Below are 15,275 nucleotides of genomic sequence, written 5' to 3' on the forward strand. Positions count from 1 at the left end.
CGGCCTCATCTGCCGCAGTCTGTGGGAGCTTCGGCCTGGAAGACAAAGTGCAGTTCTTTCCCCCTTGGAGGGCACTAGGCCTTGCACAACCCCTTCTCCCCCCCAGCCAGTCATGGGCCTGCCCGCCCATCACCCTAAGTTCGACCAAGCCCGTTTATAAGAACCCAATGGGCCCCCCAACCCCAAGGAGACAGGAGACTGGCGCTAGGAGACATGGTGCCCATGAAGGGGCGAATCTTGGAACCATTGTTCTGCAAAACCCTCGTCTTTCAAAGACAGGGGTTTGGCATTTGCTTCCAGCAATGATGACAGAGATAACCCGACAGAGGGGTGCTGGGAATGAAGGGGGACAAGAGGAGAGGTGGGAGAAGGACAGGGAGGGTGCTGAGAGCTGAGGGTGGGTAGTGCAGAGGGGAGAGGACATGCCTCCTGGATCTTAGATCCTGGGCACTGACCTGGCTCCTTGGAGGAAAGGGCACCTGCCAGGCTCTGCCACCAAGTGAGGAGGCTGGGCATGCCCCGGGGCTGAGTTAAAGCCACAGAGGAGGAAGGGGCAGTGCCCTCAGGAGTGCCCTCCCCCTCCCATTCCCTACGTGTTTAGTTCAGAGAACAGGGTCTGCGCTGATGCTGATACGCTGGGCGGAGTGAACAGAAAGGGGGCAAGAAAACGCTGGGATGAGACGGGCAGCTTCTGTTCTTTTCTCTCTAAAATGGGAATCTATACTAATAAAAGGGTAATATGCTAATTAGACTGGGTAGACCAGATGTCTTCTGGACCTCCTTTAAAGCCATGGTGGTGGGACTGAGGCAGAGGCAGTTAAGGGTGATCAGGCTGGCAGGCAGAAGCAATTAGGGGGCGATCAGGCTAGCAGGTAGAGGTGGTTAGGGATGATCAGGCTGGCAGGGGAGAGCAGTTAGGGCTGATCATGCCAGCAGGGGACAGTGATTAGGAGTGATCAGGCCAGCAGGGTAGAGCAGTTAGGGGCATCAGGCAGGCAGGCAGAGGGGTTAGGGGCAATCAGGCAGGCAGGCAGGTGAATGGTTAGGAGCCAACAGTCCTGGATTGCGAGAGGGATGTCGGACTGCTGGCAGTAGGACATCCCCTGAGGGGTCCCAGATTTAAGAGGGTGCAGGCCAGGCTGAAGGAGCCCCCCTTCTTCCCCCCCCCCATGCATGAATTCCACACACACACATGCATCCACCCATGCCGTGCATGAATTTTGTGCACTGGGCCTGTAGTATTGTTAATAATAACCTCATCCAGAGAGGTATCAGAGGATTAAACGAGGTTAAGCATGTAGAGCACAAAGCATACAGTAGGGACTTAAAGGAGGGTGAATTTTATTTTTTTATTATTTACGTGGGCTGAGAATTCAAGGTAGACTGTCCATTCCTGTGTGTGGTTCCGTTTTCAGGGCCCCAGGGTCGCCTCCCTGGGAGCACCTCATGTGGCCTGCAATTCCTATTTGAGGGTGAACCTCTTGTATGGGAAAAAATAAAAATATGGGAAAACATTTTTATAAAAAAGCAGAAACCACCCATAATGTCACCAACTAATGACAACCTCCACTCACATGTTAGGTCTTTCCTCCCAGGGTTTACATGTGCATGTGCATCAAAAAACAGAACTGATGAGGTTTTTGCATAATTTGAATTATTATAACTTGATTAACAGTTATGTGATACCATATTATAGGTTCTAACAGTTCCCAAGATTGTGGGCAACTTGTTTTGTTTTGTTTTTTGCCTACTATACCCAGTACACATTACACAGAGGCTTTGTCCTTATCTTGGGTGACTTCCTGATATGCTTTCAGATAAATTCCAAGAAATGTAGTCGTTGGGTCCAAGGGCATGAACAGGCTGCCCAAGTTCCTTCCTGGAATGCTGAACCTCTCTCACTGTCAACTGATCCTCCTCCTCACCTAACCCTGCCTGCACCGCAGAAGTGGATCAAGCTTCAATCTTATTTATTTATTTATTATTTTTATTGCTTTCAGAGAGGGAGAGGGACACACAGAGAAAAACATCAATGATGAGAGAGAACCATGGATTGGCTGCCTCCTGCATGCCCCACACTGGGGATGAAGCCTGCAACCCTGGCATGTACCCTGATCAGGGAATTGAACTGTGACCTCCTGGTTCATAGGTTGACACTCAACCACTGAGCCATGCTGGCCAGGCTTACCATGCATTTATATAATAGTGAGGCTGGTCACTTTTCATATTATCTACTCAATATTTTGGAGAAGTGAGCTTTATAGGCCAATCACTCATTTGTTTCCTCAGATGTCAGCTCTGGATTATATTAGTGGCAAAAATTACCACAGTTTAGTCCTGGACTTCTAATTGGGACTATGATGAAGACCAAAAAATAATTGACCCACCGGACTGCTAGGAGAATGACTTTCCAAATGCAAATCTGATTATTTCACATTTTGCTTAAAAAATCCCTACATATGCCCAGCTGGTATGGCTCAGTGATTGACCATTGAACTATGAACCAGGAGGCTAGGGTTTGATTCCCTGGTCAGTGCACATGCTCAGGTGGTGGGCTCGATCCTCAGTGTGGGGCATGCAGGAAGCAGCTGGGATCAACGGCTCTCATAATTGAAGTTTCTGTCCTTCTCTCCATTTCCCTTCCTCTCTCTGAAATCAATAAAACATATGTATTTTTAAATGCCTACACATCTCCCTAGTGACCCCAGCACCAAGTTCAGGCACCTTAATACGCTTTCAGATAAATTCCAAGAAATGTAGTCATTGGGTCCAAGGGCATGAACAGGCTGCCTAAGTTCCTTTCTGGAATACTGAACCTCTCTCACCATCAATGGATTCTCCTCCTCACCTAACGCTGCCTGCACCGAAAATGCTGAAAATGGGCAAGAAAATGCTGTAGGATCGAATGTTCTCCTGCTTCCTTCCTCTCCTCTGTTTTCTCTAACTGCCTACACACCCACAGGAGGGGTTTGGGTGGAGATGTGGTTGTCTCAGCCAGCAACAGCCTGCCAGATCTTAAGATCATAGAGTTGTCTCTCTCTCCCAGTGGCCGACTTTCCATGAATTGTGCCCTGAAGAGCGGTCTGGCTCAGGGTTTTGGGCTTGTCTTCTTTGCATGTGCCTCACCAAGCTAAGACAAGGACTGGGTGAAGGCATCATGGAGGGCACTGTGTTCTGTGGCTTGTTACTGAGCATTGGATCTGGCGCTCTTCTCGGGGCACACACTGCTGGCACGCTGGTAATAATCAGATCGGACCCATGGATGGGTTGGCATGGTAGCAATGGCATCAATGCCCATTGACCAAGCCCGTGCTGAATGTATGTGCACTGTGCACCTCGGAGTCTGTGTAGGTGAAGTGCCGGCAGGGCAGTGAGGAGGCCTGGGTGGCATGGTGACGGGTTTCTGTGTGGAAGAGGGACACTCGGGGGTAGGAGAGGCAAAAAGACCCTGGGGCCAGGCTGAGTGGGAACGCTGCTGCAATGGAGAATTCCCAGAATAAAGTGAAAGGGAGATAGGACCTCAGAGAAGCCAGGCAAGTGAGGTTGGAATGAGCTTGCAGGGAGAAACCAAGGAGTCCGACGCATCTGAGCTTCCCCAAGAACCTACCCCTCTGCAGCCCCTCCCTGCCACCTGGTGGGGTGAGCCCTCCAGGCAGGGCTACATTCACGGGGTTCTAGAAAAATGGGGGGCTACAAAGCTTAGGGACTTTTAGGGGTGGGCCAGGAATTCATTCACCTTGCTTTCCTCTTGTGGGGCACCCAGGAGGCAGCCGATCAATGATTCTCCTCATTGGTGTTTCTACCTCCCTCTCCCTCTCTGAAATCCATAAAAATATATGAAAAAGAAAAACAAACAAACACCAAAAACACATGGAAGTCATGCTGAAATGAAACCAGCTAAGCACTGTGTGGTTTCATTTTCGGCGTGGGGAATTCACTTTGTTAGAATTTCCTTCTTCCTTTTCCGGGCATCAAGGGGCCCTTCTCCTTGAAAACCCCCTTCCCAGTGGATTTAATGGCTCCAGCGCATGAGTTGCAGGGAGCGGCTCCCACTTTCCCCGTTTGTTGCTCCTGGGAAGCCTCCCTTCCAACCCTGGTCTTTATTTGACCTGAGGCCGGGCTCACCCACTGAGGACAGCCTTTCCTGCCGGGGTATCTTTTGGAAACAATTAGTGGCAAGTATTTCATTGGGATCTGCCCAAGATTGCGCACCTTCTCAGGTGTGTAGATGTGGGGATCCAGTCTCCTAAAGCCAGACATCAGGTTTGCAAAACAGTGCACAATGCCACGCACATTACTAGCGTTTATTTTGCTCTGCAAACAAGTCATCTTGCACAAAAATGTGTTATTGTTGTTAGCCATAACCTGTTTATACTGTCAGATAAATACAGACGGAAAAACGTATCTTTGAAGCGTTTCAGTCCAGTATAATATATACTCGCAGTTGTAAGCAGAAGCGAGCAGAAGCCCTCTGGGGCCTCGATAACATTCCGTGAATAAAGACATCCTGGGACCACGGAGCCAGAGACCAGCGGCCTGGCCCCCGAACCCGGGCCTCGCGAGGAACCCGATCACTGCTCACTTGTGCAGCCGGGGCCTTAAGCCTCCGGCCACTCTCAGGGATAAGTGCCGCCGCCCGGGTTTTGGCCTGGACACCTGAGCCAGGCCCAGTCCCCGGGGAGCCTCGTCTTTCACACTCTGTCCTCCTTTTTCATCCTTTTAGCCCGGGCGCTTCGCTGTGTAGGCTGCAAACCCGGGCCGGCCGGGCTGGGCCTGCAGGTGCTGGGACCCTGGGCCCTCTGGAGGGGCTCAGCCACAGAGGGCCAGGGCCCCTGCAGCCCCCGGTCCCTCTCCCTCACCCCTGACCTCCAGGGTGGCTGTCAGAGCTCAGCTCCCGGAGCACCTGCTGGCCTCACCCCGGCCCGCGGTGCGGTGTCTGGTGACCACTCAGGCTCGATGCTCCCTTGTCACCTGACGCCAGGCCAGGACTGTCTCTCTCCTGGGCTGGAGCTGCGTGGGGCTGACCTGGCCCCTGCCCCGTGCTGGCCGGCAAGGGAGCAGCTGCTGCAGCCGCTGCCTCCCGGGGCGCCGGGCCTGGGCTGCGAGGGTGCGGGGGCCTCCGAGGGGGTTCTCTCTCCGGGGTGAGCAGAGCGGGCGCTGGCGGGAGGGGCGGCCGGGGCTCCCCTACTCCCCCGGGACCTCCTGGCTGCGCGGGGCCCCGGGCCGGTGGAGCACCAGGCCGCCCTCCGGCACCGGCAGGCCCCGCGCGCCCGTGAATGCGGGGCAGACTGCCAGGGCGCCGTCGTCCGAGGCCACCCGGACGAAGGGCCGCAGCGGCCCCGCGAAGGGCGCGCGCGGGCAGCTGTAGAGGTGCGAGCGGTCCCGCGCGTCGTAGAAGGTCACGTCGCCGGCCTCGTGGTCCAGGAACACGGCCACGCGGCGGAGGCGCTGGCGCACGGGCAGCACGCACTCCGGCGAGGCCAGCGCCCGGCAGCGGCCCTCGAAGCTCTCGAGCGCCCAGAAGCCGTGCTGCGGGGCCAGCGGCGCCACTCCGCGCCGCACCGCGCCCTCGGCGCACACGCCCACGGACCAGGCACGCACGTCCCCCACGTCCACCTCCCAGCAGTGCCGCCCGGGGCCCAGGCGCGGCGCGCCCAGCACGCACGGCCGGCAGTCGAACCGGGCGGGGGAGTCCGGCAGGCGCTGCCGCCCGGGGCCCCGCCGCACGCTGCGCCGGTCCGCCGACAGGAACAGCTCGGGGTGCGCCGTGTCCGGGTCCAGCACCACGTCGGCTGCGGAGGAAGCGCCGGTTAGGCGCGGGGTCCCCGCGAGGCCCCAGAAGCGGGGGGGCCCGGCCCTCGCTGGGGTGGGATCCCCATGAAGGATCCCATCCCGGCCCCATCCAGGCCCCATCCCGGCCCCATCCCGGCCTCATCCAGGCCCCATCCCGGCCCCATCCCAGCCCCATCCCAGGCTCCATCCAGGCCCATCCCGGGCCCCATCCCAGGCCCCGGGGTGGGAACCTCCAACCTGTTCCCACCTGCACGGATGGACAGCTGGGCTTCAGCGCAAGAGCTGCCAGAGCGGGTCCCCCTCCCCACATCCTGGGGTTCCCGCCCCCCTTTTCTCCTCAAGACCTATGACCTCCAGACTCTCTAGCAGGAAACGTTCCTATTGGCTTCCTCCGGCAGAGACCCCGGCCCGCCCCCTGGGAGCCTTAGGGCCGCCTTCTCCCCGACACCCGCCGGCGCTTAGACCTCCTGACAGACACGGGCTCCCTCAAAGGGCAACAGGAGGACAAGGCCCCTAAGCCACTGCCCCGGGAGGCTGCCCGGCCAGGGGAGGGGTTCCCAGCGAGCTGTGCCTCACGCCTGGGCCCAGGGGCCTCTCTGGCCCAGGAGGAGCGCCCCCCACCCTTCGTGTCTGAGCCCGCCGCCTCCATTGTGCTACAATGCCTCCCTCCCTCCCCGTCTTGGTGGCCCAATGGTGACACTTCTGAGATTCACCTAAAAAGGGAAGGTCCAGCCCTGGCGGGGGTTGGGCTCAGTGGGCAGAGCTCGGCCTTCGGACTGAAGGGTCCCAGGTTTATCCTGGTCAAGGGTGGGTACTTGGCTCAGGCTGGACCCCAGGCCCTGGTTGGGGCGTGCATGGGGAGGCCCCCAGTGATGTGTCTCCCCCACATCTATGTGCCTCTCCCTCTCTCCCTTTCACACTCCCTACTGGTCAGTAGGAAAATATCCTCAGGTGAGGATTAACCATCAACCAGTCAGTCAATAAGGAAAGGGCCAAGCACCTGGAATCTACTAAAACCTGGCCTCTTTGATGCCTCTGAGCAGAAGATGCTGAATCACACAGGAGCTCACCAGGGAGGCAGATGGATGCTTGCCCTGGCCTGCTCCCCGTGGGCTGCGTACAGCACCGGGGCTCCTGGGCAGGAAGGCATGTCCTGAGGCAGCTCCTGGCAGCCCCCTGCCTGCCTCACCCACAGCTCCCCAGGCAGCCTGCACCTCCCCCGGTTATAACTGTTTCAGCCAGGAGTGTCCTCGCTCACGTTAATCAAGGGCCTGAAGAGTCACGACCGCGGAAACATCACCTCTGGGGAGGTCCGCTCTGCGTGCCTGGCCTCCGCGGTCAGGGTGAGTGACACCAAAGAGTGGGGGCGGGAGAGTGGCTCCCCTCCCGCTCCTGCTGGAGGCAGGAGAGCCATTTCCTCGGATGTTAGTGTTCACCCCGAGGACCGGGTCCAAGCCTCGGAGACACACGAGTCCCTCCCAGAACTGGTTTTTGAAGCAGCTGCAGGCACGCTGACCGAGACGGAGGAACAGGTGGTTTCCTCAGTGCACAGTCAGGCGGGCTCAGGGGTTCAGCGTCCGCCCTTGAACCAGAAGGTCCCAGTTCGATTCCCGGTCAGGGCACATGCCCGGGTTGTGGGCTCGATCCCCAGTGGGGGAGTGGGTGTGCAGGAGGCAGCCAGTCCAAGATTCTCTCTCACTGTTGATGTTTCTATCTCTCTCTCCCTCTCCCTTCCTCTCTGTGAAATGAATAAAAACATTTTTTTTTTAAACAATAAGGGTGGGAAGAAAGCAAAGAGTTGACCCCAGCCCCGGAGTTCCCTGTGGGAAGAGCTGGGATGCCTCCCTGGGTGGGGGTGGGATGCTGCGAGTGAGCTGACCCCAGCCCAGGCCCCCACGCCCTGTGGCCCCTGGTTCCCCTCAGCGTACACGTCCCTTTGGCTGGCTGGTCGGGGAGGCTCAGGAGGTGAGGGATGGCCGGTGCTCACCCGCGTGCAGGAGGCCTCTTCTCCATCCTGCAAGGGGACAGACAGTGAGCTTTCCCGGTGATGGGCGACCGTGGCCAGCAGGAAGCTTGCGGCGCACAGGGCCACGTGGGAAATGCTGGACTTACGCAATTCTTCTTGAAGTTGCTCTGAAAAAACAAACAGAAGCACAGGAACGTCCTCAACACGAGCAGCTCTGTGCCGTGAGCCGTGGATAAACAAAGGCCTGGCTCTTTCTACGAACCCCCCATCCCCCTTTCCCCACCCCCGCCCCACCTCTCAGAAGTGCCAGGTCCCAGAAAGGAGGTAGGACCAGGTGGCTGGACTGTCTTGGCTCAGTGAGGTTTGCTTTCTTTCAGCAACAGGATGCTCTCTGCAGCCAGGTGGGTGGATGCAACATCTGAGGAAAGCGAAAGGGAGCTGTGTGTGTGTGTGTGTGTGTGTGTGTGTGACAGGAGACACACTCCCGAGCCCTGACACAGAACTGTTTGTTCTCTGTCCCCCAGGTGACCTGCCCTTTTATTGCTCCACTTAAAAAAAAAAAAAGTATTTTATTGATTTACAGACAGGAAGAGAGAGGGATAGAGAGTTAGAAACATCGATCAGCTGCCTCTTACACTCCCCCCGCCCCGCCCCCAATGATGTGCCTGAAACCAAGGTACATGCCCTTGACCGGAATTGAACCTGGGACCCTTCAGTCCGCAGGCTGACACTCTATCCACTGAGCCAAACCGGTTTCGGCTACTCCTTCATTTTTGTTAGATATTCTTCCTCTCTTTTCCCACACGCTCTTTTCCCCGGTCCTTACGTGCCATTTCTTTCTCTTTATTTTTAAGATCTTTTTCCAGGGCTAGAGCTTCTTTTCTCCTGCGGACTTTCCTGGTGAGACAGATGCTGCCGAGGATGATGATGAGGAGGAGCAGAGCAGGCAGGGCCACAGCCAGGGCCTCCATCCAGGGGAAGGGAGATGCGCTGGGGATCAAAGGTTCTGGAAGGGGGCCCAGAGAGGTCCCAGTGAGTGCGGCCAGGGCTGTTCCAGGGAGAGAACCACCACAGGGATGAACGTCAGATTTACCCTCAGAGAAGAGACTCCCACGCCTGGGTCTGTAGAGTATCCGGTGTCCCCCTTGTGATGTGGGGAGAGGCCTCAGCTCAGCTGCTGCCCAGCTCTTCAGGGCCCACACCCTCCCTCTGCAGCCCCCTCCCCAACCCCCTCCCCCACCCCCTACCCTCAGCCCCCCTACTCCCCACCCTTTCCCCCTTACCCCCCACCCTCCAACCCCTACTCCCCACTGCAGCCCCCTACCCTCAGCCCCCCCTACCCGCACCCCCTCTATCCCCCACCCCACCCCCTACCCCCTACTGCAGCCCCCTCCCCACTCCCCACCCAGCCCCCCCTACCCTCAGCCCCCCCTACTCCCCACCCCCTTTTTCCCCACCACCTACCCCCTACCCCCCACTGCAGCCCCCTCCCCTCTCCCCACCCCCCATTTCTTACCCCCAGCTCCCCCTACCCCCCACCCCCATCTCCCACCCCCTACCCTCAGTCCCCTATCCCCCACCCCCTCTTCCTCCCACCCCCCACCCCCTACCCCCTACTGCAGCCCCCTCCCCACTCCCCACCCAGCCCCCCCTACCCTCAGCCCCCCCTACTCCCCACCCCCTTTTTCCCCACCACCTACCCCCTACCCCCCACTGCAGCCCCCTCCCCTCTCCCCACCCCCCATTTCTTATCCCCAGCTCCCCCTACCCCCCACCCCCCATCTCCCACCCCCTACCCTCAGTCCCCCACCCCCTACCCCCTCTTCCTCCCACCCCCCACCCCCTACCCTCCACTGCAGCCCACTCCCCACCCCCACCCCCTACCCCCTACCCCCAACCCCTCCACCCCCCCACCCCCACCTCGCTGGGGCTCCGCTCTGTCTGCTGAGGACGCTGCCCACTGCCCTCCGGGCGGGGCCCCCAGAGGGCAGGGAGCTAACCTGGAATGAAGATCACAGAGTCCTTCTCCTGGCCCAGCAGCGTGTTGTTGACGGAGCAGGACATGTTCCTCACGGAGCTGTCCATGACGATCACGGCCAGGGTGACCCTGAAGAGGCCGTCAGCATCCTGGGCGTAAGCCTCCTCCAGGGCGGGTGTGACCTCGCCGTACGGGTCCCTCCACACGGCGTGCGGCTCGGGGTACCAGCCTTCCGACGTGCATTCCAGCCGGATGCCCCCCTCCTCGTGGTCCTGCATCTCGATGAGGGGCGTGGAGCCCAGGCCTGGGGCAAATAAAGACTCTACAGTCTGATTCTGAAGCGTGTTCTCGGTAAAGACGCTCAGATCGCTAAGGAGCATCAGCATCATCTGTGTGGCTTAGGAAGCTCGGAACAGGGCGTCTCAGAGGGAGGGCAGGAGAGGGCGGTGGGTGGGAGGTGATCAACCAAGGACCTTGTATGCATATGTGCATGGCCCGTGGACACAGAGAGTAGGTGGTGGGGCCTGGGGTGGGGAGGGGGGGCCTGGAGGGGGTCAATGAGGGAAAGGGGATATATGCAACATTTTCAACAATAAAGGTTTTTAAAAGCGTTAGGGATTAAACATTCTCTCTGCTCAAGGATCCCCTGTGTTCTCTGTGCTGCTCAGGACTCCATGCCCCCAGCTCAGCAGGGCAAAGCCACTGGTTGGGCCCTGGGGAAGGACGGGGCCGTCCTCCGAGGTTGGAGGGCAAAGTCCTACCGGTGGCTCAGTGACTGAGCATCGACCTATGGACCAGGAAGGAGGCCATGGTTTGATTCCCAGTCAGGGCACAGGCCCGGGTTGTATATGGGGGGCCGTGCAGGAGGCAGCCAATCCATGATTCTCCCTCATCATTGATGCTTCTTTCTCTCCCTCTCCCTTCCTCTCTGACATCAATAAAAATATATTTTAAAATATATTGTGCTCGCTTCGGCAGCACATATACTAAAAATATATTTTAAAATATATATATTAAGAACAAAACAAAACAAAGCAAAACAAACAAAAAAAAACCTGATGGGCTGCCAGGGGTCCAAGGTCCAGCTCTTAGGAGCGACAGGACGCACCTGCCACCACCAGGCGCACGGCGGCCTGGTCGTAGGACCGGCCTCGCTGGAAGTAGCAGCGGTAGGCGCCGTCGTCGTGGGCTGTGACGTTGTGAATGACGAGGGCCACCCTCCCCTGGCCGATGTCCTCGCTCACAAAGGTGGTCCGTCCGCGGTACTGCGCCATCTGCTCCTCGGGCCGCTCACGCCCGTCCACGTACACCAGCACGGCCGGGGAGAGCCGGCCCCGGCACCACCGCACCTCCATGTCCTCGGCGCTCTTCTCTGGGGACAGGCGGCAGCTGAGCACAGCGCGCTCCCCCACCAGGGCCAGGATGGGCTCCTCGGGCCCCACGACCGTGAACTGGGCTGCCGACAGAGGCCCAGGCTCAGGCGGAGCCCCGGCCCCTGGACCTACAGCCTGGTAGGGAGAGCAGCTGAATCAATCGGGAAAGGAATCCTATTATTTTAAGTCATAGGACACACGTACTTATGTGCATAGGGGGTAAGGTTCTCACATGTGAACAGCGGTTAAGTTTTTCCTAAGTTTCCCTTCCAAGCCCTGTGCCATGTGATTGGGGAGGTGACTCAGCTGTGAGTCCAGCGAGCAGAACCCATACTCAAGGTCACCAGGAGCCAAAATGCCATCTGATCAGCACCATCTCATCGTCTGGGGACTAAGGACAATAACGGGCGGCTGAGGCCCCAGGCCTGCACACAGTGCCCCAGCCCCTCCCCCTTTACACTCCTGTCCCTGCACCTGCTGGAAGACAGCACTTGATGCTTGTAAGCGCCCTGTCTGCTTGGTGGGCTGGCCTTCTCAGTGAACGCCTTATAGACCTCAACCTGCCTTCGTGATTGGACACAGCAACAGGGGGCCCAGCCAGCCTGGGGTGTCCCGGTAACAAAAGGAAGTGGCTCTTCTCGGGGACAGCTATTCCTGGGCTGAGGGGTCTGGGGCCATCACTGTGGCTGGTCGGAGCTAGAGACGCCTAGTGGTACCTACTGAGGCGGCTAACGCTTGGTGAACACACGGAGCACCTGCAGACCTCGTGCTTAGGGGTGTCTAGGCCCCCAGTCCAGCCTGGCCTAGGGGAGGTTGGGACTGGAACTGTCCAATAGGGTAGCCACCAGCCAGTCCCAACTGAAACATGCTGTCAGTGTGAAATGCACATAGCCCTGGCCAGTGTGGCTCAGTGGATAGAGCGTCCACCAGCCCTATAGGGTCCCAGGTTCAATTCCAACCAAGGGCAGGTCCCTTGGTTGCAGGCTCCTTCCCGGTCCTGATTGGGGCACGTGCAAGAAGCAACCAATCAATGAGTTTCTCTCACAGGGATGACGTTTCTGTCTTTTCCTCCCTCTTCTTCTCTCCCTAAAAATCAATGGAAAAATACCCTCCTGTGAGGATTAACAACAACGAACATTGGAATGAGGCCCGGCTGGCGCAGCCAGTTGTGGGGAAGCACGGGACTTGGTTGGAAGGTCCATAAGGAGGGTTCTCCGAAAGGCCGGGGCCTCTGAGGGGACCTTGCCGAAGGCGGCAGCGCTCCCGTGACTTTTCCAAAAACGCCCGAGCCCGAGGTGTTTTGCCGGAACCTCTCTGTTTAGTCTTTAAAGATCTGACCTTGTAGGAGCAGGTGCTTTCTCAGGGATACTCACCGGCTGATCGAGCCGATAGGTGAATTTTAGTTCAAGCTGTTGTGACAATAAAAACCAAGAGGTGGGTGAGCAGGGCTGCTTGTTGGCGACAGCCAAGTAGTGCCTTAGCCTCTCTCCATAGAAACATGTGTTAGAGCCTCTGTCCATCTGTCTCTCAGGGTGTCCAGGCCTGGCAGCCAATCAACGATTCTCTCTCATCATTGATGTCTCTCTCGCTCTCTCTCTCCTTTCCTCTCTGATAAAGTTTGAATTATATTTTGGCTACTTGGGGGTTATGTGCCTTTCAACTGGGGATGCTGGTGTGTACGAAGGTGTGAGTACACACAGAGGGAAGTGTGGCAGCGCCCCACCTGAGACAGCCCCACCTGAGACAGCCCCACCTGAGATGGGCCCCACCTGAAACAGCCCCACCTGAGACAGCCCCACCTGAGACAGCTCCACCTGAGACAGCCCCACCTGAGACCAGCGTCCACCTGAGACCAGTGTCCACCTGAGACAGCCCCACCTGAGACAGCCCCACCTGAGACAGCCCCACCTGAGACAGCGTTTACCTGAGACAGCCCCACCTGAGACCGCCCCACCTGAGACCAGTGCCCACCTGAGACCAGTGCCCACCTGAGACAGCCCCACCTGAGACAGCGTTTACCTGAGACAGCCCCACCTGAGACAGCCCCACCTGAGACAGCGTTTACCTGAGACAGCCCCACCTGAGACAGCCCCACCTGAGACGGCCCCACCTGAGACCAGTGCCCACCTGAGACAGCCCCACCTGAGACAGCCCCACCTGAGACAGCGTTTACCTGAGACAGCCCCACCTGAGACAGCCCCACCTGAGACAGCGTTTACCTGAGACAGCCCCACCTGAGACAGCCCCACCTGAGACAGCCCCACCTGAGACGGCCCCACCTGAGACCAGTGCCCACCTGAGACAGACCCACCTGAGACAGCCCCACCTGAGACAGCGTTTACCTGAGACAGCCCCACCTGAGACAGCCCCACCTGAGACAGCGTTTACCTGAGACAGCCCCACCTGAGACAGCCCCACCTGAGACGGCCCCACCTGAGACCAGTGCCCACCTGAGACAGTCCCACCTGAGACAGCCCCACCTGAGACAGCCCCACCTGAGACAGCGTTTACCTGAGACAGCGTTTACCTGAGACAGCCCCACCTGAGACAGCCCCACCTGAGACAGCGTTTACCTGAGACAGCCCCCACCTGAGACCAGCGTCCACCTGAGACAGACCCACCTGAGACAGCCCCACCTGAGACAGCGTCCACCTGAGACATCACCCACCTGAGACATCACCCACCTGAAGCGGCCCCACTGAGATGGCCCCCACCTGAGACAGCCCCACCTGAGACGGCCCCTACCTGAGACCAGCGCAGACAGACTTTGGAGGCCAAGGAGTGGGAAGAAGAGCAGGGGGTCCGGCAGGGAGACACGCAGGGAAGCCGCAGGCTCCATTGCGCCCAGGACCAGTCACTGGGGAGGCCGGGGTGCAGGCCGGGGCACAGACCTGGGGAGCGGGCAGAGGCCTGGCACCGCAGTCCTCATCAGCAAACACCCTTTGACTCGTGTTGGTGCCATCAGAGCCCCCACCTGTGTCCTGGGCACCCCTTCCTCTCCGGTTCAGTGTTCAGGGTCTTCCCCACAGACAGACTCCGAACGTTCCATGGCCTGAGCCAGTGAACCTCTGTCCCCCGCTGGCTCACTCTCAGCCGGAGCTCAGTTTTCACAGGGTCACCTGATAGCTTTTGGTCTCCTTCTCCCCCCTCCTTCCCTCTCCTCCCCTCCTCCTTCACCTCCTCCTCTCCCCTCCTCCCTCTCCCTGTCCCCCTCCTTCCCCCTCTTCCTCCTCCTCCTCCCTTCCCCCTCCACCCTCCCTTCTCCTCCTCGACCTCTCCCCTCCTCCCTCTCCCTGTACCCTTTCTCCTCCTCCTCCTCCCCCTCCTCTCCCTCTCCTTCCCTCTCCTCCCCCTCCCCCTTATCCCACCCCCTCCGCTGTGTGCCCCGAGGTGAGGCCGCCCGAAGACCGCCCCCCCCCAAAGCCCCTCTCAGGGACCCGCCCCGCACCGGGCTCCCTCTCGCCCCGCGGAGCCCTCAGGCACCTGTAGAACTGAGGGACTGACTGTTCCCTCTGTCACCTGCCCACGGGCTCAGACAGGACCAGGAGCAAACCGTCCCACGGTGGGGAGGAAAACTCCCCCTCTTCCCCCAACAGGGGCGGGGAGGGGGGCTGAGGGACTGGGGGGCTGGGGGGCTGGGGGGCTGGGAGGCTGGAGGATGGAGGCTGGGGGGCTGGGGGCCTGGGGGGCTGGGTGACCTCCTGGTTCAGGGGCTGCTGCTCAGCCGGAGCCGGCCTTTCCTTTGGAGAAAAATGGAGTTTGTGCCTCAGTCTTGCCAGGCCCTGTGGACTGTGGCGTTACTGCTGTGAAGATAGAGGCCCAGGTACACGTGTGTGTGGTTGTGGTTGGAAGTGGACAGGGGCTGAGGTGAATGTAAGCACCCCTTCCCCAAGCCCAGGAATCTCTGCAGAGTAGCTAGCTGGGCTGGTGGGGGGCTGGGGGCTGGTGGGCGGCTGGCAGGTGGGGGACTCAGGGAAGGTTGCGGGGAGAGAACAGAGCCAGCAGCTGCCATGGAGGCCTGTGCCTCTGAAACCACGGAGTGAGACAGGAGGCTGGGAGGAGGAAGCCCTCTCCCTGCGAGGTGGCACCCGTGCCCGCAGGCCATGGCAGGCCAGGTGATGTCTGGTGGGCCCAGCATCCCTCCATCCACCCAATGTCCCTTCCT

At 59.0% G+C, this 15,275-nt stretch overlaps 1 protein-coding gene across 1 annotated transcript; it reads right to left on the reverse strand.

The window, feature by feature from the left end:
* Positions 1-5,184: 5,184 nt before the first annotated feature.
* Positions 5,185-13,949, reverse strand: LOC311613018 (butyrophilin subfamily 2 member A2-like; the record flags this gene model as incomplete). The annotated part of the gene is made up of 7 exons (XM_084866503.1): positions 5,185-5,792; positions 7,781-7,807; positions 7,906-7,926; positions 8,586-8,765; positions 9,760-10,041; positions 10,846-11,193; positions 13,856-13,949. 7 exons carry the CDS (start codon positions 13,947-13,949, stop codon positions 5,185-5,187), a joined length of 1,560 nt encoding a protein of 519 aa, XP_084722629.1.
* Positions 13,950-15,275: the final 1,326 nt, after the last annotated feature.

The sequence above is a fragment of the Pipistrellus hanaki genome (assembly GCF_964339955.1).
Source record: "Pipistrellus hanaki genome assembly, chromosome: 18".
NCBI classification, from domain to species: domain Eukaryota; kingdom Metazoa; phylum Chordata; class Mammalia; order Chiroptera; family Vespertilionidae; genus Pipistrellus; species Pipistrellus hanaki.